This window comes from Ruditapes philippinarum, unplaced genomic scaffold (assembly GCF_026571515.1).
Source record: "Ruditapes philippinarum isolate M1 unplaced genomic scaffold, ASM2657151v2 ctg5516_1_1_1_1, whole genome shotgun sequence".
In the NCBI taxonomy this organism is placed as follows: domain Eukaryota; kingdom Metazoa; phylum Mollusca; class Bivalvia; order Venerida; family Veneridae; genus Ruditapes; species Ruditapes philippinarum.
Window position 1 is genome coordinate 47,340 of NW_026854530.1, and position 20,464 is coordinate 67,803.

The 20,464-nt window shown below is 31.4% G+C and overlaps 1 protein-coding gene across 1 annotated transcript; it reads right to left on the reverse strand.

The window, feature by feature from the left end:
• Positions 1 to 895: 895 nt before the first annotated feature.
• Positions 896 to 9,344, reverse strand: LOC132740383 (uncharacterized). Its single transcript, XM_060728278.1, has 2 exons — positions 9,228 to 9,344; positions 896 to 6,337 (listed from the first exon to the last, which is right to left on the reverse strand). The coding sequence occupies exons 1-2, from the start codon at positions 9,342 to 9,344 to the stop codon at positions 5,483 to 5,485; spliced, it is 972 nt and encodes a 323-aa protein (XP_060584261.1). The 3' UTR covers positions 896 to 5,482.
• Positions 9,345 to 20,464: the final 11,120 nt, after the last annotated feature.

Genomic DNA, 20,464 nt, shown 5'->3' on the forward strand with positions numbered 1-20,464 from the left:
TGATGCGGTGGCATAAAATACTCCGTCGCAATAGGAAGGGTACTAAGTCATACAAAATTTGCCCTTGATAAAGTCATTTTCGAAAAAAAGAAATGAGATAAAAATGTAATAAATAGAAACTCATATCACCCATGACGTACGATTTATATTACGATCCGTGGTATACATCAGTATGCTATGCAGATTTAACATAATTATATACATGTAGATAACATCATTGTTTGGGTGCTTTATATTTAAAACATGTTCGTGAAGTCATCTTTTGTTGTATCTTTACAATTATGTATTCATGAAAAAACTGAAACTATCCATTATTTGCTTAAAACTTTTAAGTTAAAAGTATCCAATATTTGTCAAAATAATGGACAGCTATTTTATTTGTACTTGCAGATAAATGAATAATGTCTATAATGTCTCATTACTAAGATATTATTAACATTTGCTACAAAAAGTGTTTACTACTTATACTTAAAGTATAGATACTAAGTTGAACCCTTAAATTTGAAGATTTAAAAAATCTATGTTTGATATTTTTTATTTATTTTATGCTTTTCAGTGGATTACTGATATTTCCGTGATAATTATATTTGATAATTTCACATTGAAAATTATCAAAATATAATTCACACTTTACAATTATGGGACTATTTTTTTAAGATTATCCCCATGTGGTACCTAAATTTTATTACTGTTTACAATTCTGACATTGTCATGGCTGTTTAGAGAAAAGCAAAGCTGAAATTAATAAATAACTTAAATTTTAAAAGTAATGAAATGAAGAAAACTTGCTTCAATTCATTCAAATTACCAATCACCAAATATCGTCTCTTTTTTTCATTTTTACAGTCTGAAAAAATGCAATTCATTCCGCATGCAAAACTGCTCATGATGTGCATATTAAAGTATTCTACGAGCAATAATTGTCTACTTGAAAAGCAATGACAGTCATAAGCACGAAGAATAAGTAAAGAACCCAGCGTACGTAATTCCATGTTTTCCAATTTCCAAGCCACTCTTTGAATGTGTACACACCAGTCAACAATTATTATTGTCTGTAACAATCCTCAAATAAGTTTTCTTTCTTCTAAAAAGATGTATGACTAACAAATCCTAATGGCATCCCTCTGAATCAGACACAATTATTTTCTTCCCGTGAAATACACAACTTTTAAAAAAAGGCGGCCACTTACATCAAACGGACTCGGCACACATTTTAAATGGTCGTTTGTACAATGAAGTTGCATGTAATTTTACTTGTTTAACTTACAATGGAGCAAGTGTTATTTACTATCATATTGTCTAGTCTGATATTTTTAACGTTGAAGAGCGTCACGAATCAGATCATTTACCAATTTGTGCAAAAATGACTTTAGAGCGAGGGCAACCATTTGTTAAATATTATAAGAAAAATGAAACCTTTAATGAAGTGCATGTCGACAATTATAGATGAAATGATAGGTATATGGCGAATTTCTTACAATTATTTACCGCGGAGTATAATTCTATACGAGAGAATGTACTTAATGAAATAGATCTAAATATAAACAATACAAGTCATCATATCATTAATATTTATAACAAATCATCAGCAAATATGCGCGTAAGATATTTAGCGCGAAATAGTGTAAATAATAATTAACCCTTGTGGGATCGAGAATGTGAAACAACTAAGCAGCTTAAATACGCAGCTCTACGACGATTTTGCTGGACTAATAACATATAAGACTTTCAACAATGTGTAGCGCTCCGAAAACGTTTTGAAAAACGTGCTATAAAAAGTATCTTTACCAAAAGTCTAAGCGCGATCAACTAATTACGTTACGATCAAACCCCAAAGCCTTTTGGAAACTGTTAAAATCTAGAAATGGTAATATAAATTAACAATCTTCATTGATAGATACGGTACCTTGGTTTGATTATTTTCATGAGTTATTATTGAAAAGTAACCAGCCTAATATATTTGAAAGTAATTAGGACTTTAGAGTTAATACTGATGAGGAAAATCTGTATTTAAATTCTGAAATTTCTTCTGGTGAAGTCATCGAAAGTATAAATAAATTGAAATGTGGAAAATCACAGGGAAGTGATGGCATCGGAGCAGAATTCTATGAAAATACTTCGTCATTAATCGCACCTGTCCTTTGTAAATTGTTTAATAGGATATTTAGTAATGGGGTTTTCCTAGATATTTGGAGGGATTGTTTAATAGTACCCGTGTACAAGTCTGGGCCTCAAGATGACCCTTCTAATTATAGAGGAATTTCCTTAATCAATGTTATGTATAAGATATTTTCTAATATTATATATGATAGGTTATATATTTTGGCTGAGAAATTTGATAAAATAGATGAATCCCAAGCCGGATTTCGAGCTGGTTACTTTACAATTGATAATATTTTTATATTACAAAGTACGGTACAGAAATATATCAGCAAATCCGGTGGACGATTTTATATTCATTATGTAGATTTTAAAAAAGCATTTGATGGACTTAAACATTTTAATTTATTCAATAACAGATGTGGCGTTAGGGGGAATTTGTTTCGTGTTCTGTTCATGTCATTTGTTTCGTGCTCATATACTCAAAACTGCGTGGATGTGTACAAGTTAGTACTGCCAAAACTACAGAATATTTTAAATGTAACATAGGTACAAGACAAGGGGACGTAACAAGTACGATTATGTTTAACCTGTATATAAATGAGATATCTCCCTTTCTGCGTAATAAGGGGACATCGCGGTATATTCATTACGGATAAAATTCCCGATATATTATGCATTCTTTTCGCTGATGATGTTGTAAATTGCGCCGATACTGCAAACGAACTTCAGTCTCAATTAAATTCAATTTCAGAATTTTGTAATAATACCGGTATGTCTATAAATGAGAATAAAACTGAAATTATTGTATTTAGAAATGGAGGACCGCTCAGATCATATGAAAATTTGTTCTTCAACGGCAGTTCAGTAAATGTTACCTCAATGAACAAATATATGGGTTTTTTATTTACACCTAAATTATCTTGGACAAAGGCGAAAACTAAACTTGCTGCACAAGCTAGGAAATATATTTATGCTATTTAATCATATCAAAAGAAAGGAAAGTTCTTACATTCTGATTATTTTAAATAATTTGACTCTATGGTAAAACCTATACTTACCTATGGCCGAAATTTTTCGAAGTGAAATCTCCGAAATTCTTGAACAAGTTCAAATACAATATTGTAAAGATTTTCTAGGTGTATATTATTCTGTTAATGATAATGTTGCACTGGGAGAATGTGGAAGGATTCCTTCATGTATTGATCGTCATGTAAAAATTATCAAATATTGGTGTAAACTTCTTTGTATGCCAGAACACAGATATCCTAGAAATTGTTATTTGATGTTAACTAGACAAGATAATGTTGGAAAGAAAAATTGGGCAACTTCAGTAAAAAACTTATTGTATACTTATGGGTTTGGCTTTGTGTGGCTAAGTCAAGAAATTGGGGATATCAATCTAGTTATTTGTTGTTTCATTTTAAACAAAGGACTATTGATTGTAAAACACAAAATTGGATGGAAGAAATTCAGAATTCACCCCGATGTGACACCTATAAATTTTTCAAATCTATAATCCTGAAAAGTATTTATCTATTGATATGCCATTTTATGTAAAAAGATCATTATCGAGATTTAGACGTTCTAGTCATAAATTATATATATAAAGTGGACGACATTTGGGTATACCAAGATATGAGCGAATTTGTCATCACTGTTTGCAAAATTATAACAATTCGTTCATCGAAGATGAATTTCATGTATTTTTTATTTGTAACAGATTTTCCCAACAAAGACAACGTTATATATCTCCATGGTACAGTCATGATTATACATTCCATAATTTTTGTAATTTGATTAAAACTCAAAATGAAGAAAAAATAAAGAATATTGCTTTTTTTGTTCATGAAATTATGAAAATTGTTGATAATTAATATAAATAGGAAAGCATGTCATATATAACAACGTATATTGTAGACACAGCTAAATATGCATATCTGTTTTGATTATATTATGTATTTTGGGCCGGAGGCCTTTATGTACAAAATAAAATGTTGTTGTTGTTATAGCTTTTTACAAATCTAAACTATAATAATTTGTAACTTAAGATCAATCATAAAAGGACACCGTTCAGTATGTGCCTATAAAAACCTAGTGTTTTTCATATTCGATCACTCAAGTAACTAGTTAGAGGCACTTACTTCATCAAAATCTGACATACAAGCAAGACTGAAATGTTTTATTTTTCACTCCCGAAGTACAAATGAATGTGAATAACATGTATTTACATGTATTACATATTTGCACATTGAAAACGTATATAATAAGCGTTAAGTCATACATGAGTTATCTGATAATGAAGTGTACATGTATAATGATAAACGGGTAAACTGTGGTTATCTTAACTACCTATATCATTCATTGGTTATTTGACTTGAGATAATAAAATGGCATAATGCCATAATAAATCTATTTTTAAAATAGATAAACTATGGTATGATGTAATCATGCCTTTCCCGTCAAACTTCGGATAAGGTGTTGATTGGTCATCGGCGTGGTGTTCCGAATGATTGTTTTCTAATCAGCGAGGTGTTATTTACTTGGATATGCTTTTTTAAACATCTGAATTGTGAAAGAAAGAAATTAACTGAACATGTTTTGTGTATGTGTAGAAAGATATTAGATACCCATTCATGCACTTAACAACTTTAAAAACACACTTGTCAAACTGTAATAATTTAAGACTGAATATTAAGATTAAATTTGCAGTACATGATAACAACGCAAAAAAAGACATCATCTAGAGAGATTTCATTTTGGTAGATAAACATTTTCGTATTTCGTGACACTTACACCTACATTTACTAGGTGAAAAACAATATGTTCGCAAAAGAATGACATTAAAGCTGAAAAGCAAACTTTGCACGGAGTGTTAGAATAATTTAGAATTTGGATAGTTGTTAAATTGTTTTCAGTTCGTATCTTTTTCGTATCTTTCGTTTATCTAATTTATATACATGTTTTTACGGTGTTAGCGATTTTTGATGATAAACATTTTCATGCCAGACTGTTGTATGTACAATGCGTAGCTTAAAAGCGATTCACTTTAATCCATTGTGTACGACTGCTTAAGAACATAACATTCTAATTATAAAGACTTTTATTGAGTCAGGATTAGTTACACTTTTAATCAAGAGATAATTTTGAGATAACAATTTAAAAAGAAAATTGTGTCATGATTTGTCTAAGTATACCAAACATTTTGAACGACAATACATACTTTAAAGAATATTGATACTCCCAGAACCATAACAGTAATGATGAATCGTAACAAAACTATTACAAATTATATAGCGTATATAACTACTACTTTATGTAATTTTCATTTTGAGTTAAGTTGTGTAATTATCCATACAACTTTTGTATGTGAACATTTTTTTCACATCAATATCTTATTGAATTCTCTGGCCTTGTCCTTAGTTTTGTCTGGCACCCGCTCGTTTGTCATGAGGAATTTCAGCTTCTTAGGCATGATTTTCAGTGAATATCCAGGTAAGTTTCCAGCCTTGAAATCATCAAATTCTTTGCATAGGAAAATGTGAGCCACTTTCCAATGAAGGCACTCGACAACTGGAGGGTAATTATTACGTATAACATCAAGTCTATCAAGAACTATTTTCTCGGTTTCAGTTAAATCATGCACATCGCTTTGTATATCATATTTCTTGGACAACCTTTCAATCACATAGTTTTCGTTAAGTTTACGTAGCTTCAGAGCTTTGTTTCTTATGAATTCTGGTGAATTGTCATCCGTTTGAAGGCGTATTATCCAGCGTATATTCTCTATTTCAAAATCGTGATCTGTTGCTAGCTTATCCAAATGTGTGTCAAGTTTATTTTCGATAACTTTCCAATGTAAAGCCATAACAGTATCGGGATATTTGACACCATCAAGAAGGGGTCGGAGAGTAAGAAGCACGTTGAATTCACCGTCGGAGAGATGTATTAGTGGTGTGTCTGCACAATATTTTCTATTTATTTCTTTTGTCACGACTTGTATCAAATTTGATTTCACTCTCTCAGCATGTTCTTTCATCGGTTTTGTTCCTAGAAAACTGATCTCATTCAGATTAAAAATCATAGCAGGTGTCGGTCGGAACATTAATGGAAACTTGATTTCCTCTTCAAGAGTAACCAAGAACTTTGCATACGATTCTAGCTTCAATTTACGGATAACCTCCGGAAAGTCAAAAGAAATAATTTCATTGAGACCTTTGATATCAAGCGCTTTTCTCTGCAAAAAATTAAAAGAAAGTAATTGAAATACTGCAAATTTAGACTGTTTATTACTCTGTCAGAGCATTAATAACGCTGGATAAACAATATACAATACAATACAATACAACATTCTTTTATTTCGTCAAGGTTACATTTGTAACAACAGACATTACAATAATCAAGTAAATAAATACATGCGTGGGTATCAAATAGAAAACAATTACATGTTTCACGTCAAGTATGATAGATAATCAAGCGAAAATTAGTACATGTAATACAACAAGAAACATTTTTTTTTAACATTAAAACTTAATATAAATTTAAGTATGGGGACAGCGATATTTAACTGTCTAATTTCTATAGGAGATAAAGTGGAGCACGTGGAAAGCGTGTAAAACTTATTTACGTCATTCATTAGTGTTACTATGGAATGTCATTGACGGAGTAAAATACTATTTCAAAAAGTAAAACTAACGTGTAAATGTGTTCATGATGTGCGCTATAAATATACTAAGATTTTTTAGGATATCGCTGTTACTACTTTTAAGGAGTTCTTGGTATTTAATGATATTTGGATATCTGTGAAAATAATTTGGAATAAGCTGCTTTCTTTTTTCGGTGAAATAATTACAAACCATCAAATAATGGAATTCATCACCTAAGTCATTTTGGCATAGTGGACACTTTCTATTAACATATGGGATATTAGACCAACGGCCAGTTCAACAGGGAATTTATGATTTGCAGTCCTAAACTTGAGAATAGGTAAGTATAAGTGTTTTGGCAATGATGTCAAATAGTCTTCACGCTCAAACTGATATTTAAACAAGTTATAGAGTTTGCCTTTATTTGATAGTTGCATTCTACTAAACCAGTCGGTAATAAATTGATCAATCAGTGTTTAATTAACAAATGAACGTTACATAAGTTCGAAGAATTTTGATTTAGGAATATTTCACTGTGACCGGTTAGATCAAGGGTAGATTTAACATAATCAAGCCATTTGAATGTATAATCACTATTTAACATAAATTTGTAGATAAAATTTGAGTATTTATATTGATGAACTTGCACTAAATTTTTCCAAAATTTAATAATTCGTGTTTTGATAACTATTTCAAGCGGATATCTACCTAATTCGCCATAGAGCATGTACGCAGGAGTACTTTTTCTGCAATTTGTTATTTTACGCAAAAATTCAATATGTACTTTTTCGATGTCTTGAGTATTTTCTATTCCCCATATTTCGCATGAAAATAACAAAATTGGAACAATGGTGTTATCGAATAGTTTGAGTTGTAAATCAAGAGGTAAACAAAGATTATTTATTCGTTTGTACAAAAGGTGCATTGCTTTTCTAGCTTGTGTAATTAAATGATCTCTTGCTTTCTTAAATTTCCCATTAGGACTAAACATAACGCCTAAGTATTTATAACTATCGATTATTTGCAGAGCATTTCCATTAAGCGTAAATGACATATTGCGTACCCCACGTGTATTTGAACCAAAGATAATAACTTTGGTTTTGCTGGTATTTATTTTTAATTCCCATCTTTGACAATAATCGTTAAAATCATTTAAACATTTTTGGAATTCTTGCGGGTTTTTTGAAATAAGAACCGTGTCATCTGCAAAAAGTAACACTAATATACTTAAAAAACTATCAATATTGTCAATTTGGCATTCTAAAGAAATTCCGCCATTACATTTAGATTCCAGAAAATCGAGTAAGTCATTAAGAAAAAGTGAGAACAAAAGAGGGGAAAGATTTTCCCCTTGTCTCACGCCACAGTCGCACGAAAACATGGAGGAAACTTCCCCATTTGATTGAACACATGACTTAATGTTATTGTACATGTGCGAATAATTCTTAGGAATTTGCCATCAATACCATTATCGATCAATTTTTGAAAAAGTTGGGCTCTATTTACATTGTCAAAAGCTCGGGAAAAAATCAACAAAAAGCTACAAAAAGCTTACTTTTTTTCATACGCATTAGTTCTATCAAAAAAATTTAAGGTAAATACATGATCCATAGTAGAGTGATTTTTTCTAAAGCCTACCTGATTTTCATGAATAATGTTATGAGTTTTCTACAAATTTAGTCAACCTATCATTTAATACTGAAGTAAATTATTTTCCGAGACAGCTCAGGATCGTAATTGCCTATAGTTTTCCGGTAAATCAGTATTTCTTTTCCTTTAAAAAATTGGTATAATATAGCCTTCAGACCAACTATTAGGAATAATTCCGGTATCAAGAATAATGTTAAAAAGTTTCGTAAATATTGGCAACATAATGTTCTCTGTAGATTTAATATATTCGTTAAAGATATTATCCGACTTACTAGCTGCTTTTCCATTTTTGCACTTTTTTATTGAATTAGAAATTTCATTTTCGGTAAAAGGGATATTTAAAATGCTGTCGTTATGACGTAAATCAGTCTCATTGGTTTCGAACAGGTTTGACTGTTCATTGTTCGAATTTACATTTTTGAAATATTCGTAAAAATCATTAATTGATGGCATTTTGCTCTGGTTATTTGTTTTAAGACTATTTAAATATTTCCAGTATGATTTGGGATCGGATTTTTGCATTTTTCTTAGCTTGGCCTGATTGTATATTTATTCAGGTAAAATTTCATTGTGTGTTTATAATCTTTACTTGCACGGTTGAGAAGACACCGATTATTATTAGATTTATTAAACATACTGCTCAATAATTTCTTAAGTCTAACTTGAAAAAGCAATGCACCATCATGTTATAAATCAGTTGTAAAATTGTTATAAAATGCAGGACAAGAATCATTTAACACATTTTAACACAACTTGAAAATTCTTTGCTCAATTTTCTAGTTATATAAATGTTATAATGTGTGTTTAAATTTTGGACAAAAATGTAGTTACCTCTTCATCATTAAGGTCATCTAAGACAGTCCATTCATTAGCCCTTCTTGCTATGGCAGATAAAAGAGATATGTTTCTTCGTACAGATCGTCGTGATTCGTTTTGAGAAGCTTCCATCTCTAAATCTTAAGAACTTTGTTTCTGAAAAGTAAACAGTACATATATTTTTTATGTTTAAGAGCATTTTATTGATAGGTATATAAAAATAGGAAGATCATGTTAAATATTAACAACCAATAAAAAAATGGACTAGAAAGTAGTACAAAATTTTTGTTCTGTCTCTTCAGTAATTAATTTTCAAATTTAAAAAAATATGCCGACAAAATGTTCATCGTTTTAGTGATGCTTTTGATGTTTTTGTATTAGAGGGGGTTGTGAGTAAAGTGACCAATCAACGTCCCAAGCATCTGTGTTAGAATATAAGAATATTCGTTTCATTTCAATACCCAAATTAGTGGGATATTCAATAGAAACTTAAGAGCGCCCAGGGACCCCCTAACGTTTATAAAATAAAAAAGATAAAAAACAAATTTTACACAGATAAAGCAAACCTTTTTTTTGGGGTTCCAGTTTTTAAAAGGGGAAAAACAAAAGGGGAAAAAAAAATATAGTAGAAAAAGAAATCCCTTAAAAATTTAACAACAACAGGGTATATCTAAAAAGAAAATGATTTTTAAAAATTTCCGCCCAAATTTTTAAATAATAAAATCAATTAAATTTTTAAAAATAAATAACGAAAAAAAAGAAACCAATCCCCGGGGAAAAAAAATCCCAATATCTTTTATTTTAGATTTTAAATGATATAGTGAATTAAAACATGTTTTTTTCCGAAACGTGCGTCCCTTACTCAAAAGCAATTTTCGAGTTTTTAAAAACAAAACAGAACAGAACAAGAACAGAACAGATACTTTATTAAGGTTTGTACATAGTACATCATCTATAATACAATATTTTTACAAGCATAACGTCAATATAATGGTAATTGCCAATCATGACATTTTCAAAATTCTTTATCTTAATTTATCTAGTAAACAAGGAAAATTAAATGATAAATATGTATACTACGAACTTAAAAAGCAAAGACATACGAAAAGGAGAAATGAAGCTATCAGATGTTTAACGCTCAACATTTAACAGTGTGTTTCTCAAAGCAAGTGCTTCTTTAACAAATTTTGATAACTGAATTTAATTCATATTTATTATTTGAATTCATTAATTGTAAAAAAATTTATTAAACTGACGGGTTTCTGGTAATATTTAATTTTCAAAAATTTTTTTCTCTAACTCTGAATAACAACGACATTATACAAACAAAATGAAATTCATCTTCAATGTCTGAGGTATTTACAGCATAAACAATATCTTTCTTCTCTAACAATTCTATTGTCTAAGAATATCTGCCATTTGTATCCTCAAAAGACAAAGTACCCATTCTTAATCTACCAGAAATAAAACTTAAACATCTTGGCAAGAAAATCCAAATAAAGTTTCATACCAAAAACTACATTTAACATTTTTGTACATATACAATACAAACTATTATCTAAAAGTAGCATAACCATTCCTTGTTTAAAAAGAATCAAAATAACACCGACTTCTAAAATTCAAGAAAAAAATATTTTTTTTTTCAAATAAATATTAAAAAATTATCAAATTTAACCATATGAAAATCCATAAATCATTCAAAAGCTTCTTTAAACATTCGAAAAACCCCAAATTTTTATGAACCATTTTCTATCAATCTAAGAAGCTTGATTATATACTTGCCCTTAAGGGATTTTTTTTATCAAGTTTTCACAATTTTTAAAACCCATATATTTAAATTACCTTACAAAACCATGAAATTTTAAAGCGGATATCTTCCAGTTCTCGCCAATAACACTACATTACCAAAGTGTTTAGGGTTGAACTCTTAAAACCTTTTACAAAATTTTTAAATTATTCTTTCAGCTTCTTTAAAGACTTAGTATATCCCCCCAGATTTCTAAACAGAAAAATTTAATATCGATGAAACAAATGAGTCAAATAAACTATAAAAATGTTCTGGGAGAAAAGTAAAATTTTTTTCAATTTACAAAAAAACATTCATTGCCTTTAAAAGCGTTTACCACCTCAAATTATTCCGAATTTTTAATGTAAAAATTGCCCCGTATAATTAAAAAACTGTCCCAAATAATTAAAATCTTAAACTAACTTCAATATTTTTGGCCATTAGATATTCCAACTGCTCGTTTGGTAAAATACGACCCTCTTTTTCAAAATACCATTATTTTAGTTTTTGTTGTATTTACTTTAAGGCCACAGTTGTTTTACAATATAAATACAAAAGATCTAAAAGTTCCTGTATTTCCTCAGGGCTTTTGCCTATAATTGCCATAATCATCTGCGAAAAAGAAAAAGAATTAAAAAACAATAATCATCTAATATTTAACCTGATCCGGGATTTTTGAAGATACAAAATTCAATGTCTTTCTACAAAAAAAAATTGAAAAAAGTAGACTGGTGACATTAAACCTCCCCTTTACGCGAGGCCAAACAGCACATATTGGAAAATATTTCACCAGAATTTAAGTTTGAACTAAAAGTTTGAACACAAGACTTAATTTTCTGGGTTACATATTCAACGAACAATTTTAATTAAATTTACCCGTATTTCCAAAATTAATACATTTTAACCATAAAAACCATTTCTATCAAAGAACAACACTTCATCCATATCAACCAAATATAACATTAATCTTTTAAATTTTCATTCAAATTTTTCAACTAATGACATAATACAAATATGCATCTACAGTAACCTTTCCTTTACGGAAAATTCCGATAATTGAGCATCCGAAATAGTGTTTATGTTTCGTTTACAAAATTTCTCAATTCGATTTATTAATAACATATAAACAATTTTTGACAATAAACTAACAAGAGTAAATTCCCTCTGTAATTAAATTTAAACGTCATCGTGAACAACCTTTTTGTGTAAAAGGGGAATTATAAAACCCTCTGTCCATTGTTAATCGGGGAAAATAACCCGAATCTAAAATAAACCATTAAATAAATCACCCAGAATATGAGCCTGTAAAATAATCTATACTTTCAATTAAAAAATACTCGTTTAATAACAGTTCGTTACCATACGCTTTTTACCCCTTTAGTGATTTACAGCAGTTGATTTACTTTTGCAGCGAGTAACGCATCTCAGGCTCCGGTGGTGAGGTTAAAATCTTTTCACCCAAACTGTAATTGGCTGGTCTAATTCTGGGGAAAAATAATCATTTTTGACTTCATAAAAAATATTATTAAATTACCAAAAACTGAATTTAGCCTCCTCATTGAAACAAAGCAAATAAAGTCGTTACTTTATATTAGAAAAAACTCTTTAAATTGTTCTATTTCCGTAATATTTTTTAAAATTGTTCATTTCTTTTTTAAAATATTTCCAAAAATCTCTAGGTTTACCTTTTCTTTAAATTTCTATCTCAGACATTTCTTTCCTGTTTTTTTTTAAATTAAAAAGGCCCCTTTTCTTTTTTTTTCTAAAAAAAAACCAATTGTTTTTATTTAAAAAAAATGGGGACCTTATTTTCACAACAACCCTTTTCTAAAAATAAGCTGTCTTTAGATATTAAACATCCTTAAAGATTCTAAAACTTATTACCTTCTTCCCAAAATTCTATATCAAACCCCTCAACAAAAATGTTTTTAAAACAAAATTTCTTTTTCAAAACAAAGAACATTTTTAAAAACTGACAGTTTTGAAAAAAAATTTGGGCACTAACATTTCTTAATTTCATCTGTTTAAAAATATTTTAAGTTTCAAATTTTTGACCAAAATTGTCCCCACTGTTTTTTCAAATCATTAAAAAATAAATTTTTAAAAAAAGGTAAATTTGCAATTGGGCTCCTGATCTAAAATGTTGTTTTAAAAATCATTCCATTTGTATTTAAATTTCTTAAATATAATATCTTATCGGGTTTTTTGTTGCTAATTTTTTCAATTGAAAGGGGGGGCATGATCGCTCCTTTTTAGAGCGAAAAACCCTTTTATCTAAGGGTTTAAAATATACCCCCTTTGCAGTATAATATCTTTTTTGGGTGTGTTTTTTCTGGTTTTTTGGAAGGAAATTTTTTCAAAAAAAAATTCCTTTTCTATAGTATCGGTCTGCCTATGTTAAAAAAGAACGAACAACACCTAATTTTGCATTTCTGTTTAAAGCTCAATAGAAAATAAGGTAGTTTAATGCGACCAAGAAATGTAGTTCTAGGCAGAACTATAGTATACTTTCACGAACGTGGATGACTTGAAGAAAAAAGCTATGTTCAAAAAAAAAACTTGAAATGATGATATTCAATGTTAGCTTACATCAATGAACCCATAATCTAAACGCTTACGGCAAAAAAAAAACATCAGTAATTATTACGCCATGTAGCAAAGAAAAGTTTGTGTCCTCAATGTACTATGTACAATAAATTAATATAAAAAGTGTAATTTTGAGCAGAGATGCGCGAAAAATTCACATGTAAGTTCAACCAAGGAAATGAAAGTTTTTATTTTTTAAAATTAAGAAAATTTTTTGATACATTTTTGCCACCGCTGTTTTTTTTTACGCAATAACTCAAGGGGAAACAAGGGATACAATATTGGCCTTAAAAAAGCGTACTATTTTCGAAAAAAAAGGGTTCGCAAACTTTAAAATCAAATTTGAAACAAAAATATTATCAATAAATAATAAAAAAAAAGATTACAATCAAGTTTTTTAAAAAATATTCGGGAATTTAAGGGATGCAATTTGGAAAATTTGGGTTTTGACTAGGGGGCACACCCGCCATTTTCGGACCATCGACAGAATAACTTTTGTTTTTCAGATTTCTCCATCCAAGACATAGTTTTGCTGATGAATAACACCGCAAATTTGGGGAAATGTTTTTATTTCTTTGTTCAAAATCGTTTTTTTTGCAATTTAATTTGTTAGAAAAACTTTAGGTCAAGGTTTTGTTTACATTATTAAAATTTTCGGGTAAATTGGGCCCTATACAACTCGGGACAGGTAAACCCCTTCCCTATTAAAACCCAAAATTTTTGGATATAGATTTTTTAATTGTTTAGTTAATAACATATTTTTTTGAAATTATTTAAATAAAAATTTATCTTAAGGAGATATCAAGACAATATATGTTAAATTTTTAACAATAAATAGAGTTTTAGATTGAATTTTTGGGGACATTAATTTTTTTGAAAACTGGTTTTTTTTTTTAATTTGGAAAAAAATGCCTTTTTAACGATATTTTTAAAAAAAAATCTGGATAGCATAAAATGCTTTTAAATTGTAAATTCTTTTCTTTCTTACAAATTTCACATACTTTTCAATACCCCTTGAGTACATAGTAAATTATAATTAAAAAATTTTACAAGATGTTCAAGTTCTTTGAACTTTGACACACGGAGTAATCAGAAGAAAATCTGAGCATTTATTGTTGTCCATTCAACAGGAAACCGGGGATGTGGACTGGGGGAATACTACTCCCATCTCACCAAGGTCAAACACCCTATTTTTTTGGGGGTCAGTGACCACCACACTCCCCCCGCCCTTTTTGAAAAGGCGGCTCCCAGAAAAGACCTTTCTAGTATCTAATCCAGCACTCAATACGAGCCATTGAATGATTTCCTGGATCCTTACCATACTGTACTGAAACCTGCTCAGTAAAAAGTACCAAATAGGTGATTATCATAAACCAACACCTGAGCAGCTCACTATGACTTATCAGCTAGCAGCCCCACAGACTTACTAAATTTTCCCCTGAGCACCGACTATGCAGAATTCACAAAACTAAAATCAATCACCTAAGCAGCCCCACGAGCAGAATTCTACGACCCCTCATAAAACCAGCACCCACAAAAAAAAAATTTCACCAGAGCCCCCGGGAAAAAGAAAACCAACATTAGCCTCAACAATCCCCAAACAAACATAAAACCTCCGGTCTAATTGATTCACTGAAGACTTATCTCTACACTCCAAAACACTCTAACCCACTCATGCACTGGTTCACACTGGGATGAAAGGGAAGCAGTTTAACAGAGCACCGAAAACACCACACATCTCCCATTAACAGCATGGCACCGGGGAAACCCAATCCCAATAAAGACCTTATCGGGACAAAAAACGATCCAAACTAGATTTATATTCAATAACCAACAAAATAACCTTCACCCACAACCTGTAAACCCACATTAAATAACCACACTAAAATCATAAATCCCCATTTTAACAACCCCCCCAAAAAAGACAACACATTTCCTTTTGATAATTTTTATAACCGACATTTTTTCAAGAGCTCAACCTAACAATAACATCATGACAAAATTTTCATTTGCAAACCACTTTTCGCCAAAAAAACCCCCCAACCACCAACCAATTTTTACAAAGAAGATCACTTTTAACAGATCCCTGCACCCAAAATAGATCCTTTAAACTGTCATATAAATGTTTTGGGCCCTAACAAGCAACCTCCAAATGACTTTATAGTATCTAGTTTAAAGAGACGGGAACTGCGTGCTTGGTGACCCCCTACATAGCAGTAAACTTAACTGACCAGATGCAACTTGCTTGTCTTTTGGGGAGCTAACCGTCCAAAAATGGGACTTATTGTTCCCAAAACACTCAGTTCTGGACTCAGATTTCTGAAAAAAAACCCCCAAAGGGACTCTGGGGCCTTTTTGAAAAAAAATCACCAAATAAGCTCGAACCCTTTTATTACTAAATGATTCCTAATAATAGCTTACACCCCTTTGGGATTCGTCCCAAAGGGTTTTCCTAATTACCAAGACTGATTGTAACACACTCAATAACAGATGCGATTTTAACCTAAACCCGTAATTTTGGCCCTTCCCCTGGCAGGTTTTTCCCAAGACCTTAGTGACCCAAGTGATTTTTTACTTGCCAATACACCACATCTAATCTCAATAAAGGATCCCCCAATTCATGGGGGCCCTCATATACAATTGACACCTACCGCAAGGCAATTTCCCCAAATCGAAATTTTCCCCCAGGACCAAAATTAATCATTTTTTCCATGATTAATTTTTTTTCTGGGCCCCAAATCGATTTTCCCACATTACTAACATCACATCCCCCTTTTACCATGATTACGATTTGATCTGTGCTGCAGCAACTTACACCGGTTAGATCCTTCAACCATCCCGCCAAATTTACCTTTGGCTCCCAAAACCCAATAAAACCCCCTTATATGATGATCAGTCTATGGGATCAATCAAAATAAACTACCAGATAAATTAAATTACCCCCTGGTAGTTTTTTCTCTATTTTAAACCCCCAGATAAAATTTTAAATTTCCCCCAAAGGCGGTTCCCTTTTTGCAGCTACCCCACCCCACCAGTACTAAATGGTAAAAGGGGAGCTTTTATTCCCAAGATTATTTTTCCAATACAAGGAATTTTCCCTCAAGTTGAATTTTTCCCACATGGCACCCTGGATCCAAACACCATGTTTTCAACCCGATTTTCCCAGATCATTCCTACATTTTATTTTATCCAATTCCCTTCCCCCCTTTTTAATTAGAAGAACCAATATTAGAATAAAATGAAAATCGACCCAACCTTTACCCTTTAAAAAACCCTAAAAGCATTTTATAAAATTTTAGGGCTACCCCTTGACCTTGGCCCCCAATCAACTGTGAAAAAACCTTTTCAAAAACTTATCTTCAAGTTCCTCAAAGCCTCTACACAGTTTCCCAAGTCACAGAAGAGTTATCTTCATCAAAGAACTTCATAGTATCATACGACTGAAGAAACCCTCTTTTCCTTTACCCTTTTACTGCGTTTTGCTCCTACCAAAAAAAGGGCCCCAGGCTCTGTTGGGACTTTCGGGCCAATAATTTTGGGTTTTTCACCGGGGGTGGGTCAGCATGTAAAAGGAACCCCGCTGTTGGGCTAATAAACCATGGAAAAACCCATTTAAACCTATTGTTAAAAGGGGGGACATACCCCCGAAAAAGGGTTTATCGGCTAAGGGATTAACCTGTCGCAAAATCATCAAAGATTCGCCCGGGGGTTTTTAAAAGCTTATAAAAATTTCCCGATGCCCCCTGGTGAGATTTGGTCACCAAACCCCAGCCTCCAGTTTTTCGTATAAAAAAGCATACGATTGCACTTTACCACATTTTGTAAAATTTCATAAAATCTAAAGCTTTTTCCCCTAACGTCAACACAACCACACAGTTTATCCTCATTTGACCCGGCACATCTCAGCATATTTTAAAAAATTTTAAAAATGAAAGCTTCCCCAAATGAATTTCCATCAAAAAGTTAAATTTGTGGGGATTTTTTCTAACGATAGTCTTGACCCCGGCTGTTACGAAAACTGGTTCCCCTCCCCCCGAGATAATGGGTCAAACCATTATCCCCCAAAGAGTGGTCCCCTTTTCTTTCCATAGAGACCCCTCAGACCCAAAATCAGCAGGAATAGCCTGGGGGAAACCCCAGGTGTGTAAACATATGCCCCTTATACCCCCCATCTATCCCCCCCATAAGGGCTACCTTCTCTACGCCCAAAATACTGAAGTCTTTTCACCCCAGCTACCCTCTGGCCCCATCAGGCTTTATGCCCCAGGGTTTGGGGTTCCGAAAAAATAAAAAATGACTGACCCCAAGGGCCTAATACTTATCCAAGGGGCCCTTCCCCTTCAGTAGCTCAGTAATATCTAAAGCCCCCTGTTCCTAGGGAATTCTTCCAAAACCTCATTTGGGGAAAAATCTATCATATCTAATTCCTCACCCTAAACTTTTACAACATTGCAGACAATATGTCGCCTGTAATCACCGCCACCCCCCCATAATGGGGAATAGCAGCAACCTTTTTTACAACCCCCGGGAAATTTTTAAACCCAATCTCCTCAGAAGAAAATAATCGCAAAATTTGATTTATTGTGTGGGGGGCCTTTGTGTCTGACCTATCCATCGCCATTCCATATTAATAATTACTTATTACAATATTTTATTTCAAATAATTTAAAAAATTTTGGCAATTTTCAGGTCATCAAAAATTTTCCCCTTTCCGTTACTGTAAACCAATTTTTGAAATAAAAAATTTTTTTTATTTCCCCACACCGCACAATCTACAAAATTGGCCTTACAGTAACTAAATAACAATATTTAAAAAAAAAAACGCCTTTTTAATTATGCAAAAAAAAATACCCACCTCTTTTCCCGAAAAAAGCAATATTATGAAAATATCACTCTTAAAAAATTTCCCCTGCAATTTCTTTTAAAAAATTTCTAGGTTTTTGGGAAAAACAATAGAAGAAAAAAAATATATACCGTATCAAATATCCAATTTGAAACCACAATGGTACAAAAACCTTTGTGGTCCGAAGACTGGTAGCGTCTTAAAAATACAGGCCCAGCTAGAATTTTAAACACCCCCTGCCACCCTTTTTAAATAAAAACTATAATGATAAAAAACTTACAAAAGTTCAAGTTCTTTGGAACTTTGACACACGGATTAATCAGATAGATTAATCTGAGCAGTTTAATGTTTCCATTTAACAGGAAACCAGGATGTGGCTGAGGGGTACTGGGGCCCCATCTCACCCCAAAGGTCAAACACCACTATATTTTTTAGGTCAGACCACCACAACAGAGATGTTGTTAGTTGAAAATGTTAAACCATGAAAGTTATGAGGGAAAAAATATCAAAAGTAAGAAAAGTAATCATTTTTAATAATATGTAATTATGGCCCCGTTGACCCGGCTGAGTTTTAATAGGGCCGAGCTTTCAGTACGTTTAAGGGGCCCATCTGACCCCCATTCCCAAATTTTCAGTTTGACTGTTGTGTAGGATTTTCTTTTTCATTTCTATTGTATAAGATACTTAAAAATAGAAAAAAGTTTATAAATATTTATATTTAATTTGTGTACTTTTTATATTCGATAACTGTATAAAAATTTATCATGACCTTTTGATTTTTTTTTGGCAGGTCCGGGGCAGGACCCTTTTCGCAAGACTGAAATTTCAGTTGGTTAGTAATTTTTAGTTTTGATGATCGAAGTTTTTTTTCCTTCTGAAAATCATGGATTGAAAAATTTCAAATCTTGTGAAAGCGAAAAAGGAAAGAGACTAAAAATTAATTTTTTTTTTAGGCTATTTTGTAAAAAATTTTATAAAACATGGGGGGTAAATTTCCAGCAGAAATTGAATATGAAAAAGTATTTTTAAAAATTTTTTTTAAATTTGGCTACTTGAAAATTTCATGCGGGATGTTTGCTTCCCATTACATTTTGCAAAAGAGCTCTATGTTGACATTAAAGCCCAGGGCCAATTTCATTTCTGTATATCTATAACTTTCCCGATATTTGTTAAAATATAAATGACGAACTCATTGTAGAATAAAAGGAAAAAAATTTTAATAGTTCATTCTTTGTAAAAATGTTTTGAAGCTTGCAAGTTACCGACTTTAATTCCCCTTTATTTATTATTGAAAAATGCTGAACAGCTAGTTAACAGTGTTTTTGGCTAGAATTTTCAGTTTTTCATTAGGGCAAAATTTTTAAAAATTTTTGGTTAGTATGGGCGGCTTTCCCATTGCGTCATCAAAATTTAACCTTGGTATAAATTTTTCAGATCTTGGGGTTTGTCTTTTACTTGGCCCAACAAACCCTTCAAAAAACCAGACTAAACTAAATTAACTTGACCCCATTTAAATTTAAAGGGAAATTTTAAATTTTTTTTTATTTTTTCTATTAGTGGCTATAACTTTTTTATTTTTGAATGGGTTGCTTTAAAATTGAAAAACAAACTTTCAGGGTAGGGCCTGACTCATCATAAAAGTCCCTTTAAGCTTTTTTTGATAGGTTTTTACGTAATACAAACCCCAGCAATTTTTTCACTTGGTTTTTAACTTCTGAGAAAATGGGTTTTAAAATATTGTTTTTTTAAATTTTGGGCAGTATAGTAGATAGTAAAAAATTTAATACATACTGTATATACATAAATTATATAGTTCTATAAAAAAACTTTTCTTGGACATTTTTAAAAATTTTTTCTTAAAAAAGTTAGAAATTAGGATTTGAATCGACTAGGGTGGTCGACTACTAGATTGGAATATTACTTGTCCAAAGACATTTCACTGCCATCATTTGTTAAACAGTTGTTTTTATTTCCTCTGAAAATACAGTGCCTGGTCGGGCTTGTTCTGTGAAAGGGTGGCCGAGGAAATTTTTCCTT

Bases quoted from the DNA above. Each gene is read 5' to 3' on its own strand.
- LOC132740383 (XM_060728278.1), bottom strand. From the start codon at position 9,344: ATGGAAGCTTCTCAAAACGAATCACGACGATCTGTACGAAGAAACATA. The intron at 6,338-9,227 runs GTAACTACATTT...AATTTTTTGCAG, and splicing joins ATGACCTTAATGATGAAGAG to AGAAAAGCGCTTGATATCAA.